At 36.3% G+C, this 20,080-nt stretch overlaps 1 protein-coding gene across 5 annotated transcripts in view; it reads left to right on the forward strand.

Moving 5' to 3' along the window:
* Positions 1–20,080, forward strand: part of SPG11 (SPG11 vesicle trafficking associated, spatacsin) — a 76,977-nt gene that overhangs the window by 18,597 nt on the left and 38,300 nt on the right. For all 5 annotated transcript variants that reach the window (XR_004348417.1, XM_032622391.1, XM_032622392.1 and 2 more), the window contains exons 9-20: positions 867–1,022; positions 1,432–1,607; positions 3,272–3,448; positions 4,322–4,393; positions 4,957–5,084; positions 5,403–5,584; positions 6,221–6,434; positions 10,074–10,277; positions 11,612–11,718; positions 13,529–13,674; positions 14,853–15,014; positions 17,337–17,403. Coding sequence is in view for 4 of the 5 variants with exons in the window: in XM_032622391.1 (XP_032478282.1) it covers positions 867–1,022; positions 1,432–1,607; positions 3,272–3,448; positions 4,322–4,393; positions 4,957–5,084; positions 5,403–5,584; positions 6,221–6,434; positions 10,074–10,277; positions 11,612–11,718; positions 13,529–13,674; positions 14,853–15,014; positions 17,337–17,403 (1,791 nt within the window). In the remaining variant the exon portion in view is untranslated. The remainder of the gene's footprint in view (positions 1–866; positions 1,023–1,431; positions 1,608–3,271; positions 3,449–4,321; positions 4,394–4,956; positions 5,085–5,402; positions 5,585–6,220; positions 6,435–10,073; positions 10,278–11,611; positions 11,719–13,528; positions 13,675–14,852; positions 15,015–17,336; positions 17,404–20,080) is intronic.

The raw sequence follows: 20,080 nt of genomic DNA on the forward strand, positions 1-20,080 counted from the left end.
AAACATTCTCTTTTGTTTTGCATGCAGAGTTTGGTCTCCTCCCTCTTGAATTGCTAACTTTTTTATGCTCCATTGTTTTTTTAAGTCTGCTTGAATTTATAGAGAAAGGCCTGGTTTGTGGTGTTGAGGGGGACTCCATCAATGATTATATGGTCATTACTCACTTCTGCTGTTGGGTGGTTGGTGATTACTCCTTACTCCACTCTCAGCTGCACTGCTTTTCCTTGAAGAGTGGGGATGGATCTGGAAACAAGAAGCATAGGACTAACTTTACCTGGTTTCTCAGGGTAAAATCCATGTTTCCCATCATTCTCACACAGGTACAATTCTAGAGGTGGGGCCAATGCTAAGATAAACAGGAATCATTTTATTTATTTGAAGCTGGCAAACAGAGGATTCAGGGGCCTTGCTTTCACCTGTGTGTTTAAGAGAATGGTTTTGGAATCAGACAGGCTAAAATTCAAATTTTGTCTATACTTTCAAATTAGCTTGGACAAGTTATTTATCCTCGCTAAACCTCAGTTTCCTCATCTGTGGAAAGGGGGCTATAACACCTACCTCTCAGGTTGTTAAATGGAAAAAATGAGATAGCATTTATAAAACACCAAGTACAGTATTTAAAATATAGTAGTTGGTCAGCAAAATCGTAGTTACTCGTAGTACCGGTAAGTGATGACTAGTAGTAAGTAGAGTAGCTAAAGTTTGCAAGTAATGAGACTTCATGAAAGTTTTGTGAGCTTTTCGAGAATAAGACATTTGTCTTTGTCTTATGTTTTAAGATATTGCAGCATGGTATTTCTGGATAGGTTAATTTTACTGGGAGTATCCTGGTGTTCTTCACGTTCCTTTCTTTGGTTTTTCCTCAGATGTGGAAGAGCTGACACCAGCATTGGATTTACTTTGCTCAGCAATTAGAGAAAATGATTCTGAAACCCAGAGCAAACACTTTTCGGAACAGTTGCTTAATCTTACACTGTCTTTCCTTAACAAACAAATAAAGGAGCTTTTTATTCACAATGAAGGTAAGAACAGCAGCAAAGAAGGGGATAATTAGCCCATTCTTATGTCAGGACAGAGATATAAGTGGTCCTATTGCGTGAGAGAGCGTAAGCCGGGGAGTGCCATTTGCTTAGGTTGGGTAAAGTCAGTGTGTAACTGAGTGAGTGAATTGGGTTTTAACACTGGGAAATTTGGCAGAAAGAACTAATCATTGTGAAGAGGGTGAAAAGGGTTATATTAAAACATGGACGTACTTGTAAATAGGAGAAGGCTCAGAGATTTTTTGTTTGACATGAAAACGCTGAGTTTGAATTTTGCCATTTTGTAAACTTCTTTATAATAGCTCAGAGTTTATTCTGTCTGTGCACACGCACACACACACACACACACACATTTATGTATATGAAATTGGCACATTGGTGTTTTCCATAGAGCTAGATGAACATCTACAGAAAGGAGTGAACATTTTGACCAGCTACATTAATGAACTTCGAACCTTCATGATAAAGTTTCCTTGGAAGCTAACAGATGCTATAGATGAATATGATGTAAATGAAAATGTCCCCAAAGTAAAGGAGAGCAATATATGGGAGAAGCTCAGCACTGAGGTAAGTATGAGTAATTATCACTTCTTTTATTTGCCAGACTTAGAGGATCTGAGAAAATGATAGAAGAAACAGAATTTAGAATCTGAACACTTGTGATTCAGAATCTTTGGCAAGCGTTTTAGGTTTTATAGATTTTTGGATCTCTGGGCACAACTTTAAGTTTATGTCTACAAGTTTCATTTATTTAATTCAGAACACAGATAGGCTCCCTCTTTATGCCAGATCTGCCCATTTGGATCCAGGGACAAACACCTGACCCCAAACTCATTGTGAACTGTCACTCCTTCAGTGCCTAGGGCCTGGCACTTTGGACTTATGCATTCTGCCTGACCCTTGAATAAATCAAATTGCTGCTGTTGATTCTATCTTAGGAAAATTTTATGACATTATTGCTTAGAAGTATATTCGAGTCTTATCTCAGATTCTAGTTAAGATATTTTGTAAATTAAGTTTCCTGTATTTATCAACTTGCCTTTCTTTGTATAGTATAAGTTAATACAGCCAAACTCTGATTCTTTTTTCTGACTAGGGACTGGAAGAATTCCTCTAGCCTCTTGGAGAGTGTTGGCATTGGAAAGACAAAGGCCAGAATAGCTTAACCCAGAGGATCAGAATTGATAGGGTTTGAAAGTTGATAAGGCTGAGATGCTGCCAGGTTCACAAGACTGCTCTTCTTGGGGTGGAAGGGTAGGGAAGTACCTGCTGTGACTGCATTTTCTGTCTCTTAATCATTCTCTAGCCAAAAACTACTTGATTTTCTTTCCACTCTTTAGGGCTTCCCTCTTCCCGTCTCCTTTGCAGGTTTCATTCATTTCCTGTTTTCCCCTCTTTTAATGTGCTCCATGGCTTCATCCATGGTCTTCTGCTCTTTTTACTCATAATCATTGATTTCTAATTTTGGGGGAGGTTACAGTCCACTTTGATGAAAGCAGTGGACGCTGTCTCCAAAAACATGCATATGAATGCATGTTCTTTTTAAAATATGTATATCTTCCTAAAATATATATATGATTATATCACCCTTGCTTTTAAGATCCTTCAGTGGCTCTGCATAAGTTTCAGGATAAAATCCATCTCACACACACAATGCCCTTTATGACGGAGCCTTTGCTTTTCTTTCAAGTCTCGCCTGCTACTCTCTTCAGCTTTTTCTCCAGTTATATTAAGTAATTTGGAGTTCTCTGAATGCTTGATACTGTTTCTTGCCTTTATGCCTCTGCATATAATATTCTCTCTTTTTGGAACGCATGTTCTTTTTTCAATAAACGTATGTAACACATACTTGTCTTTAAAACTTTTACTTTATCAGTCATCTCTACTAGGAAACCTTTTTTTTTTTTTCATCTCTCTTATTTAGATGTTCCTTTCCTGGACCCTCCTCTCTGGAACCCTGGGATACCTATATCATCACCCTTATCATACAGTACTATAATCAGTGCTTTATTTGCATTTCTTATACTAGTCTAAAACCTCCTAGAGAGCAGAGTCCATCTTTTGGTCAATTCATGTCCCCTGTGCAAAGCCCCAAATCTAGTAGAAGGTTTTCAGTAAAGGTCCCTTATTGAGGTACTCAGTAAATGTATAAGTCCCATGTTGATAATCATAATAAGGTAATAAAAAGGAACTCAAAAAGCAAATATTTTTCTTCCTTCCTTCTTTCCTAGGAAGTTATTGCCAATGCCATTTTAAACAACAAAATACCAGAGGCACAAACTTTCTTCAGGATTAATAGTCATTCTGCTCAAAGACTCGAGGAGTTGATTAGAATAGGCCTAGATTTGGTCTTTGACAATTTGAAAAAGAATAATATAAAGGAAGCCTCTGAGCTTTTGAAGAATATGGTAAGTGGCATAATCTGTTTGATCATAAAGTCTCTAATGTAAGAGAAGTTCTCTTATGTATTTAATATAATTTCTGGTTGATATAAAAATTGATTTGTATTCATAGATGTGTCACAAACTAAGAAATTTGTGTAACTTTTACTAGGAAATTATGACAGTAATACTGGGAAACATTCTTTGGTACTAAGAACTTTCTTGAAGAAATTTTTGATTGGAATTTCCATCATTTGTTCTCTGTTAGATTTGGTACTTTGGTTAGAAGGAGACAGTATTTCTCATGAAAGGTTTCACACATGTCAGAGCATGCACAGGACCTCATTATTTGTTGGGGGACATTCTTTATTGTCTGTGTGACCTCTTATATCTCCATTTGAACTTTCCAATGGCTTTTACCTTTACCTTGTGTTCCATGGTTTTACTTCATTTGAGAAGGGAATGTCCTAGAGGTGGGGTTCCTGGACAAAGCTGAGATCTGGGCCTCATCTGCGTGGTTGAGGTCTTGCCCACAGTAACTTTCTGGAAGTTCAGAGGAGTGAAACTATGTAAAGGTTGTTATTTACACAGACTTTTGTCTTCAAGTGAATCATCATAACAGATAGCTGTAGTTTTGGTACTATGGTAGCCTGGCATTACCCTAAATTGTTCTGTGTGCTGCCTTTCTTCTGGCAAACAAAGTGCCTTAAGGACTTTAGGGTTAGGCAGTAAATATGCATGATAAATGTAGAAAATGAATGTTTACAAGAGCTGAAAAGTTGTGGAATTCTAACAAGGCATATGTCTATAATAGAGTACTTCTGTATTTAACATATATTTATGTTCAAAATAGCTCCATTACAAAATGTAAGTTTTCTTGATTTTCTATGTTTACTTCAGGGCTTTAATGTAAAAGACCAGTTGCTCAAGATATGCTTCTATACAACTGATAAAAACATACGGGACTTTTTGGTAGGTAAAGGTGAGACCAAGTAGTTTACATTTTCTAGTAAATGTTGGTGAAACTTCAAAACGAATTATTTTAATATTCAACTAATACCCAGTAAGTAAAAGTATGACAACTCTTTTGTCTTTTTAAATGATCATTTTGCATTTGTGGTAAAGGAAAATTTGTGCGAATACATACATTGCCTCAAAAATTCAAAACACAATTCTTTTTTTTTTAAATTTTTTTTTTATTTTTAATTTTTTTTAACATCTTTATTGGGGTATAATTGCTTTACAATGGTGTGTTAGTTTCTGCTTTATAGCAAAGTGAATCAGTTATACATATACATATGTTCCCATATGTCTTCCCTCTTGCGTCTCCCTCCCTCCCACTCTCCCTATCCCACCCCTCCAGGCTGTCACAAAGCACCAAGCTAATATCCCTGTGCCATGCGGCTGCTTCCCACTAGCTATCTACAAAACACAATTCTTAAATATTTAAAATCATGACATTTGTTTTGCAAATGTTTTTGATTTTTGTGAGGTCACTGCTTTAATTACTTTTTAAAAATTACTTTCTATTCAAGGTTGAAATTTTAAAAGAAAAAAATTATTTTTCTGAAAAAGAAAAAAGAACTATAGACTTCGTGCATCAAGTTGAGAAGTTTTATTCAGGACATTTCCAAGAAAATATGCAGATCCAGTCTTTTCCCAGGTAGTCTCATTAGCCCCCTTTTCATAACATGGGAAGAATATTGTAGACAAGGCTTAGCTTATAACTGTTAGTATGGACTTCTTATGTGGAACTGAGCTTACATTCCTTATGAAGATAAAACTTGTATCATCTAGAAGAGACTTAGGAATTCCCTGTCATTTCAATATGTGCATAATCATATATATTTTTAAGATAATAAATACAAAATTAAGAGTATTGAATTTTGTGTTCCCCAAAAGAGTAGAACTTCTTGAACAGAGAAAAAGGAATGATGCTTTTTCCTCCAAAATTAAAAAAAATTTCATATCACTCTTTTAGGTATTGGATAAAGGAACAAGATTTTTTCAAGCACAAGTCTGTTTTGGATTCATTCCTGAAATATGATCATAAAGATACAGATAAACTTAACAAGCAAGATCACAGAATTGTGTTAACTTGGGCTCAGTGGTGGAATCAACTAACACAAGAATCCATCCTTCTCCCCAGGATAAGTCCAGAAGGCAAGTGTGAAAGAGCCTAAAATCTGAGCATAGTGAATGAGGATTAAATAAGGCATTGGTATTTGAATATTTTGGTGTGTCCTCATTTTAGAATTCCTTTTGGGGAAGAAATATATTCAGTTACTTTAAAATGCAAGTCATTACATTGAGCCCTTGAGGTTTTTGTAAGGGATTTATAATGTGATAGTGAAAGAGAAAAGTCATGTGGTTCAGTGAATTGAGATTTCAAGGCTAAGAGTTCTCTTCCCAGCCTCAGAGTGACATTCTTTGTTTTTCCAAATAGTCTTTGGTTTCTTCCTATTTAAACTGAGGATCTGTATCATACCAGGGCTCTGGGGAATAACTAACACTGGCAAACAGTGGTAATTCATAGGATGTCAAATTCGTGTTTATTATTACAGCCAGAGTTCTTATTTATATTAAAAGAAAAGGGAAAAGAGGGCTAATATATCGATTATAAAATGAGCAACACCACAAAAGAGGAAAATAGTAAAAGAAGCAGAGGGCCTGAATAATTCATCTGTTATATTATATAGATATTTGTCCAGATCATCATATTTACTCAATTAGTGTTGAGCTTTGTGTCAATAATCATCATTCATTGCTATTTTAAAATGTATTTTGTTCTTAATGTAGAATACAAATCATATTCTCCCGAAGCCCTCTGGAGATACCTCACAGCTCGCCATGATTGGTTCAGCATTACCTTGTGGATTGGAGAATTTCAGACCCGGAATAGTTATGCCTCACTTCAGCAGAACAAATGGCCCCCTCTGACCGTTGACGTTGTTGATCAGAATACTCGCTGCAACAACTACATGAGGAATGAAATTTTAGATACACTGGCCAGGTACTGTAAACTGTGGGGATGTGTAAAAGGAAGAACAATAAAATACAGTGATGCAACTTTTCCTCTGAAATGCCATAAATCCAATGCAACATTGTTTCATAATATTGATATTTTAAAATTGAAAGGGCATTATTGTATATTGAGGTTTTAAAATCACATTAGGTAGTGAATAGGCTCTCAAATTCTACATGAAGATTCTTCCCAAAACACTGTATATGCTTTGGGGTAGAAATGGTAAGCTATCTATGGGGATACAAGGACCAAGTGACAAGAGCTTGCGATGAGGATACCTTAGTATCCTATAATGTTTCCCACTCTTCTCAGTACTATCACTGCACCCGTACGCCATGTATGGCCTTGAACTAAAGAGGACAGCTCAATTAAGAAAACAGGGGAAGTATCACTTGAAGTGATAACTGAAGACTTTAAACTTTTTTTTTAAATTTATTAATTTATTTATTTTTGGCTGTGTTGGGTCTTCGTTTCTTTGCGAGGGCTCTCTCTAGTTGCGGCAAGCGGGGGCCACTCTTCATCGCGGTGCGCGGGCCTCTCACTATCACGGCCTCTCTCGTTGCGGAGCGCAGGCTCCAGACGCGCAGGCTCGGTAGTTGTGGCTCACGGGCCCAGTTGCTCCACAGCGTGTGGGATCTTCCCGGACCATGGCTCGAACCCGTGTCCCCTGCATCGGCAGGCAGATTCTCAGCCACTGCGCCACCAGGGAAGCCCAAGACTTTAAACTTTTAATTCATTTCTAAAAATAATTGTTAGCTTGAATCATGTGAACTTGCCATTTGTAGAGGTGAAAAATGGTTGAATATCAGCAATTTCATAGAGCTCAACCTATCTCCCTAAGCTGTCAAAATAATGAGACTTAACATATTTGTTAATTTTTAAGTTTCTTAAAATTATTTCCCATGTATTCTTTTAGGTTTATACTTATTGGGGAAGTATAACTGTACTGTCCTACCCAACTTAAAGATGTGGAGAGGGAGATCTAAAGAAGTTAAGAGCTTTGCCTAACCCAGTTACTTACAGGCTTCAATCATTTTACCCCTGACTTTCTAGTCACTGTTCTTTTCATTGCACTAAATCCTTTTCTTCTTGTTTGCTAAAAGTAGACTTTTGTATAACTTGTATGCTTATCAGATATTTTGCTTAATACTTGATTGTTTATAAAGATAATATGTATGTGTTTTAACATGAATTATGACAATAATGAATTAGTGAGATCTGTATTAACAGATTAAAGGGAAAAATTCATACCACCCTGATAGATACAGAAAAGCATTTGATAAAATTCAACATCTATTTATAATAAAACCTATTAGCAAACTAGGAATAGCTGCAAACTTCCTTAACTTTAAAGAGATGTTAACAAAAAATCTTCCAACTAATATTATACTTAATGGTGAAACATCACAAGCATTCTCTTTAGATTTGGAACAAGACAAGCCTGCTATCAATTCTTCCCAAGTTGATCTTTAGACATAGTGCAATCTCAATGAAAATCCCAGCAATGGATTTGACAAGCTGATTATAAATATTTATATGGAAATTCAGAGGGTCAAGAACAACCCTGAAAAAGAAGAACTTGCCCTACCAGATATTAAAACTTACTCTAAAGCTATAGCAATTAAGACAGAAGAGTGAGCATAGAAACAGACTTTTTTTAAAAAACTATTTTTATTGATTTATTTTTGGCTGCATTGGGTCTTCGTTGCTGCGCACGGGCTTTCTCTAGTTGCAGTGAGCAGGGACTACTCTTCATTACAGTGTGCAGGCTTCTCATTGCAGTGGCTTTTCTTGTTGCGGAGCACAGGCTCTAGGCATGCGAGCTTCAGTAATTGTGGCATGTGGGCTCAGTAGTTGTGTGGCTCATGGGCTCTAGAGCGTAGGCTCAGTAGTTGTGGTGCATGGCACCACATGGCATGTGGGATCTTCCCAGACCAGGGATCGAACCCATGTACCCTGCATTGGCAGGCAGATTCTTAATCACTGTGCCACTGGGGAAGCCCTGAAACAGACATATATGTATGCTCACCTTATATATGACAGAGGTGGCACTGCAGAACAGTCTTTTTGGAGGAAAGAATAGTCTTTTCAACAAATGGGGTTGGGATAACTAAATAGCTATATGGGGGAAATGAAATTGGACCCTCTGCCTTATATCATGCATAAAATCAATTCCAGGTAGATTTTAAAACCTAAATGTAAAATGTAAAAATTATAATGCTTTTAGACGGTAGGGAAGAATATCTTCATGACCTTGGGAGTAGGGTGTGCTTTCTAAAAGGCCTGGCAGGGCAAAGGAAGACAGCAGTTACTGAGACCAAGGGAGCTGCCTGGCAGGAGTTGTGTCTCTTAGTGGAGAATGTTAGCCAACCTGCTGTCACCTCACACAGAGAGGGCCCAGGTATCCCCATCCTCCCTTTTTCTTTAATTCTTATCTCCCAATGGGAGTCTCCCATAGGAGACGAAACCAAAACAGAAACCTGAGGGCACAGGAGTCTTCTAGAGCAACCCATACAGGTGAGCCTCCAGGGATGCAGAGCAGGAGAGTAGAACTTGGATCTGGAGGGGAAAGATACCAGCACACATAGACATTTCACAAAAGAGGAAGCACAAATGGCCAATAAACATGTGAGATGCTCTTCCTTATTTGTAATCATGGAAATGGAAATTTATTTTACCAAAAATCTAGGAACAATGGCCATCAAAGTTAGAGCAGATAAGTAAAATGTAGTATAATCATATAGTGGAACACTATATAACAATGAAAACTAAAAAACTATAGCCATGGGTATCAACATGGATAAATCACACAATGTTTCAACATGGATAAATCACACAATGTTGAGTAGAAGAAACAAGACAACAATATATCTAAGATGTTCCCTTCTTATATAAAGTTTGAAATAGGCAAAACCAAACCTTATATTATTTGGGGTTACACACATGGGTGGTAAAACTATATGGGTGAATAAAAGTAAGGGAATAGTTATCATGAAAGTAAGGATAGTGGTCACCTCTGAGGGCAAAGCGCATGTAAAGGGGGAGGAATACACAGAGGACTTCTAGGTACAGTGTTCTGTAATCTGGGTGGTGGCTATGCAGTGTTTCTCTAAACTCCACATAATATGTTCTCTATACTCCTTTAATGGTATGTATGATGTATTTAACAGTAAACTTATAAAAAAATTTAAATGCAAATTTCTATTCTTTAATGGTTGGTCTATTTAAATTATTCTGCTTTAATTTCTTAATGATTTTGTTTGGATATTTTGGTGAATTCCTCAGTGTGTAAAGCATCTAGCTTCAAGATTTAACCACTGTTGCCACGCTGGATTGTACAGTTTCAGTAAAAACAAAGTAATCGAGGTGGCTTAGTTTAGGTTTTTGAAATATTTAATATAACTCGAGACTGTCATTACTACATTAAAATACTACAGTGGTGCAGAAACCTTTATTGGAAACTAGCAAAATATGTGTGTCTGAACATATTTATGGGGTAAGAATTGGCAGTATTAATTTGTAAATACTTTTAACTAGTTGAGACTACTTAACAATGGAAATGATTTGGTCTGCTCTGAATATAGCAACTTTTTAACTTGCCATCTTTTATTTAAACCTGCCCAATAGGAATGGAATTTTTCTTACATCTGAACTAGAAGACTTTGAACTCTTTCTCAAAAGACTGAATCGTATTGGGGGTGTGATGCAAGATACCCTCCCTGTTCAAAACTATAGGTCCAAAGATGGTTGGGATTTCCATTGTCACTTCATTCTCTATTGTTTGGAACACAGTCTGCAGTATCTTCTTTATGTCTTTCTTGACTATTACAAGTGAGTACTAAGAATTAACTTGTCCTTGAGCAGGCCTTCATGTTCCCTCTCTCTGTACTACTTCTGAATGTGACTTTTAGGAAAATATTAAGCATTCTTGTGAGGAATACTGATCTTTTTGAAGTAGTTCCTCCCACTCTAACATTTGGTACATCTTTTAGTTCAATACTGCATTCAACTAAATGCTTATTATGTGTTTTTTGGTGATGTTAATTCTGTAACATCTCTGTTAACCTTTTAAATAACTAGAAATTAGAAAGAAATGCTTTACAAGTTTAAAAGAGGGAGGATTCTAAAGGTTAACTTGGACTTCTTTGATATTTTCATTACCAAGCAAATGTTAAAAACTTTGAATTCAACGCCACTGCAAGGTATCTTAGAAATGCTCTAAAGCTTATATTTTAGATAGACAGATATCAATATATATTGATATCTAAGATCAACCTGCAGTATCGTTATCTGTGGCCAGTGTTAATTGCTATTGGGTCAGTAATAATAAAAATAGTAGTAGTCTCTAACATATGAGTGCTTACAGTGTTCTTGACACTAGGCTTAGTACTTTACATGCATTATCTCATTTAATCTTCAGAAAACCCTGTGAGGTGGTTACTTACTCCTCCATTTCACAGATGAGGAAACTGAAGCTTTGAGAGAGACTAAGTGCCCTATTTAAGGCGTACAGCTAGTAATTGGTAAAGCTAGATTTAATTATACTTATGTTTGATTCCAGAACCCACATTCACGTGCTAAGGAGAACATTTTTATTTTATTTTGTGTAGTAAAGACTAGGAAGTCAAGCAAAGGGTGTATTTCTTGTTCATATCATTAAGACTTACTTTGAACACAGAAATGTTTTCCTCAAAGCTACTGGCAAGTGAAAGTTTAAAAGCTGTATTTTTAGAGGACCTGTTATGAGCCTTAACTGCTTAGTCCCAGCTTCTCTTGTAGTTACGTAAAGGTTTTCAAAAACCTCTTAAGTTTGAAAAAGCTAAAGAGCTTTTGTTGTTAAAAAAAAAACAAAAACCAATACAGCGTATCTTCAAGTGCAAAGATATCTGGTGGTAATCTTATACAGAGTTGGTAAAATTTCATCACAGTAGGAAATACATTGTAAGTGATATTATCCCTGTCTCTAAAATTCTCTATTTCCAGATCATAAGGCATATGTAAAACACAACACAAGACTGGGATTATATTGTGTTATATTTACTTTTTAATTACAAAGTTCTTTTTCTTTTTATGCTAGTTATCACCTGAGCAAACATGGTTGTAATTGTCTGTCTTATCCTCTATGTTAATCAGATAGTTTTTTTGTTTGTTTGTTTTATATACAGACTTAGTCCTCCAAATTGTCCCTTTTTGGAAAAAAAAGAATTACATGAAGCTCACCCTTGGTTTGAATTTTTAGTTCAGTGTCGACAAGTTTCCAGTAATTTAACAGGTATGGGTGTATTGTATTAAATAATAAAACTTGCTTTGGATAAATAACTGGTCGTTGAATGGAATTTAAATTGTGAACTCTTTGAATAAACTGTCTAGCTGTAGACAAATATTTGACCATAATCTAGACTCAAGCTTTATTTAAAAAGCAAAAGACCAAAAATGTTAGCCTCTTGACAGTGAAGAAAACCAGACTTGGAGCAGATAGCATGTGTGGTTATGTTGGCTATCTCTTACCCTACCAGTTCATCACAGGTTCCTGCTCTTTGGTAGACTGACACCCTGTTTCCATGAGGAGGTGGTCTGTCTTCCAAATGGCTGCCCTGAATCTTTCAGTAAGGAACTCCAATTGGAGTGAAAATAAATCCATAGTATATGTGGGATTGTTGTGTCTTCTCTAGTGGAGCCAATGATGGAGAGCCTTGCTCTGGTTATAATCAGGTAGAAAAACCCTGTGACCCCTGAGGGCTTAGTGGGTGTTATTCTAGAGGTTCAGGAAAGGGGACAGGCCAAGCCACAACATACGCAAGGAGTGTCAACAGCCACTTTTATGTAATGCCTGATTTCTTTCCTAATGAATAACTTTTTTCATAATGTGGGTTGAGGGGTTTTTGGTTTTGTTTTATTTTTCTGGTGATCATAAAGTAACATGTTTCATTGTTAAAAAATAATAATTAAAAAAATAGGAAGCCACAGACAACTACCAAGATAACACCTCAATAGGTAGATAGCTTAAGTGAAGAGGAAGATACTATCCATAGGGAACTCTTGATATGTTTTAATATATTTTGTTCTAGTTATTTTCTCTATACTTTCTTTAAACCTAGTCAATATTGTATTTCATTCATCCAACAAATATTTATTTATCCCCTACCTGTGACAGTCTGTAAGTGCTACGGATATAACCAGAAACATCTATGTATTTGTATATTGTGTTTTTTCATATAGTAATTATAACATAAGAATTTTCCTATGTTCTTAGAGACAATGACCATTTTATGTCTACATAATATTTCATTGTATAGAAATACTCGTATTTAATTTACTATCCTCTCATTTTTTGACATTAAGGCTGTTTTCAATTTTTCCTATTATAAATAATAATCTTGAGTATATTTGAACATAAAATTTTTGTGCTTGTTTCAGATTATTTCCTTAGTACAGATAGGTTCCTGGATATAAAATTCCTGGGTCTGGGATTATGTGCATTTTGAAGGTTCTTTTTTTTAAGGTTCTTGATATAAGGCTAGATTGCTTTCCAGGAGGGTTACACCATTCTTTTCTGTAAGTCCCAGCTTCTGTGCACACTGACCAGCTCTGTGCTTGAGAATGAATATGTTTAAAAATCATTGCTGATTTGATAGGTGATATATGGCATCTAATTACTATTTTAATTTGCATTTCTTTATTGCTAATGAATTATGTATTTTTATGTGTCAGACATTTATATTTCCTTGTTTGTAAAATGGTTATTTCTTTTGTCCATTTATCTGTTACAGTCAGTATTTTGGGCTTTTGTATTGATATGAGCTCTTTGTTGAAGGCATTAATTGTTAGGTTGTCATCTGTTGTTGATTTTTGCCCTTGTTATTACTACCTTTCAATTTTCTTTGTTTGAATGGAAGTTTTTATTTTTATGTGGACAAATCTTTCTTTTTTTTCCTTTGTGACGTTTTCCCATTGCTCTTAAACTTAGAAAATCCTTCTTACTGTGGATAGAGTTAAAAATTAAGTTTCTTTCTCAGAATTATGTAATCCTTAGTTTAGTATTTCTCTCTCTCAAGGAGAAAAATGTACTCTCTTATTTTCAGATCCCAAACTGATCTTCCAGGCTAGCCTTGCAAATGCTCAGATACTGATTCCCAGCAACCAGGCCAGTGTAAGCAGTATGCTATTGGAAGGACATACCCTCCTGGCCCTTGCTACCACAATGTATGCCCCTGGGGGCGTCAGCCAGGTATGGACAGCACTTTTACCTGTTATGGCAAAATAGGACTGATTTTAAATTTAGCAGAAATATCGGTAGATTTTCTAGGTCTCAGTTGATATTAAAATATAACCACTTACAAGTATTTCATTAGATTAAAGAGCATAAAACAAGGGTGAATTTTTAAACTTTATATCGTATCCTCTTAAGTTGAAAGGAGACTGCTGTAGTCAGCCCTCCATATTTGGGGGTTCTGCATCCACAGATATGGAGGGCTGACTGTACTACAGTATTTTACATGAGGGACTTGAACATCCTCAGATTTTGGCATCTGTGGGGGTCTTGGAACCAATCACCTGTGGATACCAAGGGGCAACTGAATGTTGTATAGTGATTTTTTTCCTGTTTATTTGTTCTCTAATACTCCAGGTTTGTTTTCAGGATAGAATCAAGATCTAATTGCTCCTTGGAGTAAGTATACTTTAAATCTGTGACTTGGGAATTATTCTCTGTTATTTGACCTCTTTGAGAGTTAAAAAGGAAATCATAATTTTTAGCTACCCTTAAAAACTCTTTTGAGGAATCCAGTGAAAAGTTGCCCGTCTCTTGCTTTTTTGAAAGTATAGTGTGGCTGGTTAGAGGGAACTTAAGAATGCTGTTAAACATCTAATCTGCAAAAGTTTGTTACTGATGCTAGCTTAATTTAATACCACCTCTTTTAGATTGTTGCAGTATACCTTAACTTCATGGTTATTTATTCTTCCTGTTTTTGATCACCTGTCAGAAATCAGTCAGAATAACTTGAGACCTGAGAGGAAAGGACCTAAGAGTCATCTAGTCTATTAGGTTTTTTTCTTGTAAAATATTTACTATTTAATATCTGAAATTTTTAAATATTGCAGTAGAGCCTTTTTTCAAACAGCTTTTCCTTATGCAGTTTGAAAACCACTGATCTAGCTGAACTTTCTAATTCTGTAGATGAGGAAACTGAAGCCTGCCTGATATTAAATATCTAGACCAAGGTCATACAGCTAGTTTGTCTTAGAACCAGAACTAGAACGATTGGCTACTGACTCCTTGTCTAGTGCTGTTTTCACTACCACCTATTATATCAAGCTAACCTTGTTTCACAGGCTACTTATGAAAAAAGGACTTAAATTTGAAGAAGAGAAAAACATTATTCTATACCATGTTATCTTTTTATTTAGGTTGTTCAGAATGAAGAAAATGAGAACTGTGTGAAGAAAGTAGATCCCCAGCTACTGAAGATGGCATTAACTCCTTACCCCAAGCTTAAAACTGCTCTCTTCCCACAGTACACTGCCCCTAGTGTCCTGCCACCAGATATTACACTCTACCACCTGATTCAGGTACAGTATTTAGGAGTATCAGTCAGCGTTCAGCCAGGAAAACAGGAACCACTCTGGGTCTTCCAAATGGAGGACATTTAATATAGGGAATTACTTACACAGAATGATAGCAAAATGGAGAAACCAAACGTGTGATGATGAGACAACCCAAAAATTAACAAAGAAGGAAGCAGCCAGCACCCCCTAAGGCTGCAAGAAAGTGGTGTTGTCTGAACCCAACAGCTGTAACCTCTCTGGGAGCTAAAATCACAACCGGGCTACCTACTGGGAGCTGGGACGAGAGGGTAGGGCTGGAACCATGCAAGAGATGCCCTAGAAAATAAAGAAGGGGAAAATATCTTGGTTTCTCCCCTCTTGGCACCTTTAATCTCCCATGTTGTCTCTCATGGCTATACCTATCTGGTAGCCAGAGGGCAAGTGAGTTTGGGAAATGCAGTTCTCTGCAGTTCAGGGCAGAACATGGGAAAGGTAGAAATGGATCTGAGAGCAGACAGATAGTTGGCCAGCACACTTGTCTGCTACTTTCATTGAAAGCTGCTTCATTCTACCACTGATAATTTCTGTCTCTTCTCAGTGAATAGGGCTGTTTATTTATTTAAGTCACCTTCAGGACAAAGACCTCTTTAAGAATGTGAATGTGAGAGACTTCCCCCTGGTGGTCCAGTGGTTAAGAATCTGCCTTCCAGTACAGGAGGTGCAGGTTTGATCCCTGGTCAGGGAACTAAGATCCCACATGCCGCACGGTCAGCTAAGCCTGCGTGACGCAACTACAGAGCCCGTGCGCCTCAAGTAGAGAGAAGCCCACGTGCCACAGCTAGAGAGCCCATGTGCCACAGCCAAAAACAATAAATTTTTTAAAAAATGTGAGAGAGCTATGAACCCTCTACCCAGAAAAGTTGCACATAATTTTGCTTATATTTCAGAGGAATTCACAGATTCCCTGAAACCTATCCTGGGATCCTCAATTAAGGACACTCTTTTGCTCATTTCTCATTTCAAAAGGCTTTTGCTTTTTTTCCTGGGTACAAGTATTCCTATAGTGTCTTCAGTTCAATCTAAACTCTATAGTCCTATGAAGGTACAAAACCTCTCTTACTCTAATGTGAAATTTTTTAGGGTACACACTGGTGCTACTTAAAAATGTAGTCCCCAGGCAGGTGCCAGTCCATGAACTGCTTGTTGCTTGTATGTGTCAGCAGGGTAGGTTTTTTTTTTTTTTGGTTCGTTTGTTTTGTTTTGATTTTATGTAGCAAGACTTTCTCAAAGAAGGAAGCAGTAAGCTAGATTTATATTTATCACAAGCTTCTTATCTCATTGCAGATCAGCACTTTGAGTAACATTGGTATATAAACTAGATATAAGTAGATTATATAAAAACATAGTTTTACTACCTAAAGTGGATTCAATCAGCCTAAAACATAAGAGGTTTCAGGTTGTTCTTTGTTCTGTTTTCAGGTTGACTGATGCAGTTAGTTAGTCCTGTTATTTTAGGAAGAGTATTCCTTCCTTAATAGACCACAAGATTCTCCCTTAATTTAAAATTAAAGCTGCTTTGGAATTCCATGGCAGTCCAGTGGTTAGGACTTGGCACTTTCACTGCCATGGCCCAGGTTCAATCCCTGGTCTGGGAACTAAGAATTAATAAGTAAATACATACATACATACATACATGCATACATAAATAAAATTAAAGCTGCTCATTTCTTAGCCATCCAGATCTTGGCCTAAGAGTTCTGTTGTCTCCTATATCCCTCCCACCATCTATTTACTGTCTTTGCTAAACCTTTGGCCTACAGATTTCAAAACAGCCAGCGCTCCTTGCTCTCAAACCTTTTCTGACTGACCTGATCTTAGTTGGCTGTTTTTTCTTTGCTGTTGTTAGTGATGATTTGTTCATCACATTCCTTTAACCCTTGATCTAGTTGTCTCACTCTTTCCTGACCTGCCTCAGCACACCTTGTTGTATTTACAGTGGTAACATTTTCTAGCCTCTCAGTCCTCTTGCCTTTTGATTCCAAAGGACTTCTAAAGCCATTTTCACATTATAATTGATGCTGGTTCTATCAAAAGAGGGTATACTTTGCAGACATAGTTTGAAGTGTGGAGAGTCTTTAAAAGGAACATAGCCAGTTCTATTTTTATTAATGTAGAAAAATGTCTCATATGCTCTGTGTTCAAAGAATTTATGTCTAGAAGGATAAAAGTTTTTAATTGCCCTGAAGAAGGGCTGAACTGCCTGTGAAGCTCTTTCATATGATTTTGTTTACTTCACTTTAGAATCAATTAACTTTTAACTCTGATTTGACTTTTCCCCTTTTTCAGTCATTATTGCCCTTTGATCCTAGCAGATTGTTTGGCTGGCAGTCTGCCAACACACTGACTATAGGAGGTAAGTCATTATGGATTCTTCTTGCTTTAGAGCATTTCAGCAGTGTTGACAGAAGTTCATTTTTGTAAAGCCAACCTAGTTTCCCCCCTGCTTTCTATTTTAAAAATAAAGGCACATTCCACTGGAAAACATTTTTTTTTCTTTTTTTTAAATTGAAATATCGTTGATTTACAGTATTATGTTAGTTTCAGGTGTACAGCACAGTGATTCAGTTGTATATATATTCTTTCTCTGATTCTTTTCCCTTATAGATTATTACAAAATATTGAATATAGTGCCCTGTGCTATACAGTAGGTCATTGCTGGTTATCCGTTTTATATATAATAGTGTGTATATGTTAATCCCAACCTCCTAACTTATCCCTCCCCACCCTTTCCCCTTTGATAACCATAAGTTTGTTTTGTGTCTGTGAGTCTCTTTCTGTTTTGTAAATAAGTTCATTTGTATCATTTATTTAGATTCCATATATAAGCTATATCATGATATTTGTCTTTGTCTGACTTATTTCACTTAGTATGATAATCTCTAGGTCTATCCCTGTTGCTGCAGATGGCATTATTTCATTTTTTTATGGCTATATATATATATATATATGTCACATTTTCTTTATTCATTTATCTGCTGATGAACATCTAGGTTGCTTCCATGTCTTGGCTATTGTAAATAGTGATGCAGTGAACTTTGGGGTGCTTGTATCTTTTCTGATTATACAGAAAATTATACAGAAAAAATCTGATTATACAGAAAAAATCTGATTATACAGAAAAAATCTACATCTGTAACTCTATTTCTGTCTTGTAGATAAGTTCATTTATACCTTTTTTTTAAGATTCTACATATAAGCAATATCATAGGATATTTGTCTTTGTCTGACTTACTTCACTCAGTATGACAATCTCTGGGTCCATCCATGTTGCTGCAAATGGCATTATTTCGTTCTTCTTTATGGCTGAGTAATATTCCGTTATATATATATGTACCATATCTTCTTTATCCATTCCTTTGTTGATGGACATTTAGGTTGCTTCCATGTCCTGGCTATTGTAAATAGTGCTGCAGTGACCATTGGGGTGCATGTATCTTTTAAAATTATGGCTTTCTCTGGATATATGCCTAGGAATGGGATTGCTGGATCATATGGTAGCTCTATTTTTAGTTTTTTAAGGAATGTCCATACTGTTTTCCATAGTGGCTGTACTAATTTACATTCTCCCCAACAGTGTAGAAGGGTTCCTTTTTCTCCACACCCTCTCCAGCATTTATTATTTTTAGACTTTTTATGATGGCCATTCTGACCATAGTAAGGTGATACCTCATGGTAGTTTTGATGGAAAACATTTTCTAGGAAGCTGAATTGAAAACATACTGTGAGTTAAAAGTCATTGTATGAGGTCACTAGTGCTTTACTTGCTGGGGAATGTAATATAGACCTTCTGCTTAAATTTCCCCCTTTCCAAAAATCCTTGTTAACTTGCACTATAGTATTATAAAGGTTAAGAGCATAGGTGTTGGCATTAGACAAATCCTGGCTCTACCATGTAATAGCTGTGTGACCTTGGGCAACTGATTTAACTTCTCTTCAGTTTTCTATAAAATAAGGTAAGTGACAGCGTCCACCTCACATGTTACATGAGAATGAAAGGAGACAAGGCATTTAAAAAGCTGTTGCAGTTCCTGAGACGTGGTAAGCACCAGATGCGCACACACTGCCATCCTCTCTAGACCATAAAACTTCCCCTGATTTTTTTTTTTGTGTGTTGTTCTTAAACTCTGCTTTTTCTATTTCTTTTTTACTTATTCATTTTGAATTAGCCTTTAATATCATATTACCTGTGGTGCCTCTGCCTACATTACTCTAAAGGAGGCTTCAAATTAGTACTTTTCACATAATATATACCTTGTAATATATACCCTGTAAATATTTATTGACTTATGTAAAAGTGTATTTTCTAATGTGTCAGTTTTATAAGTTCAAATTTCAATATATTGAATTTACCTAGTGCCTAGTGCAGTGCCGGGCCTATAATAGATATTCAATCGATATTTGTTCAGTGCAGGATAAAGTAGTGCTTATTGCATTTTCAAGTGAAAATACTCATTCTAATCTCAGTGAGGTTACCGGAGAGTAGAGAGAATCCCCTGTACTGTTCTAATGCCTCCAACTCCATCAGCCAGAGTCCTGAGGCCCTGGTGGAGATGGAACACTCTACTGGGTACACAGAGGAAGCTGAAGGCATGTTCCCTGCCTGATTTTTAGAAGTTTAAAGCATATTTGAGGAAATAAAGCACAAATTAAATGAAACAATTATCATGAAGACATAATACGGATTTTTTAAATTGGAGAGTTGTATTTAATTAGAATGTTGACTTCTTTTATCATATGGTTTTACCACTGAAAGTGGCCACAAGGCAACTGCGTGGTGATTTGGCTTCTGCAGCAGGCCAGAGAAAAATTTCTCTTCAGGTAGAATTTTCTCTTATACAAAATCTCCATACTAGCCACCAAACCACTAAAAATTCAGGGTCTTATTTGAATAAAAACTCAAGTTTGTTCATTCAGCTTTATATGAACTCAGCAAATATTGAATGAATGAATGGTTTTATATGTAATTGTAAGTTACCAGAGTCACTCTGATCTTACAAAGAATACAGATAAGGCGTGTGACAGTTTTTTAA

The sequence above is a fragment of the Phocoena sinus genome, chromosome 2 (assembly GCF_008692025.1).
Source record: "Phocoena sinus isolate mPhoSin1 chromosome 2, mPhoSin1.pri, whole genome shotgun sequence".
Taxonomy (NCBI): Eukaryota; Metazoa; Chordata; class Mammalia; order Artiodactyla; family Phocoenidae; genus Phocoena; species Phocoena sinus.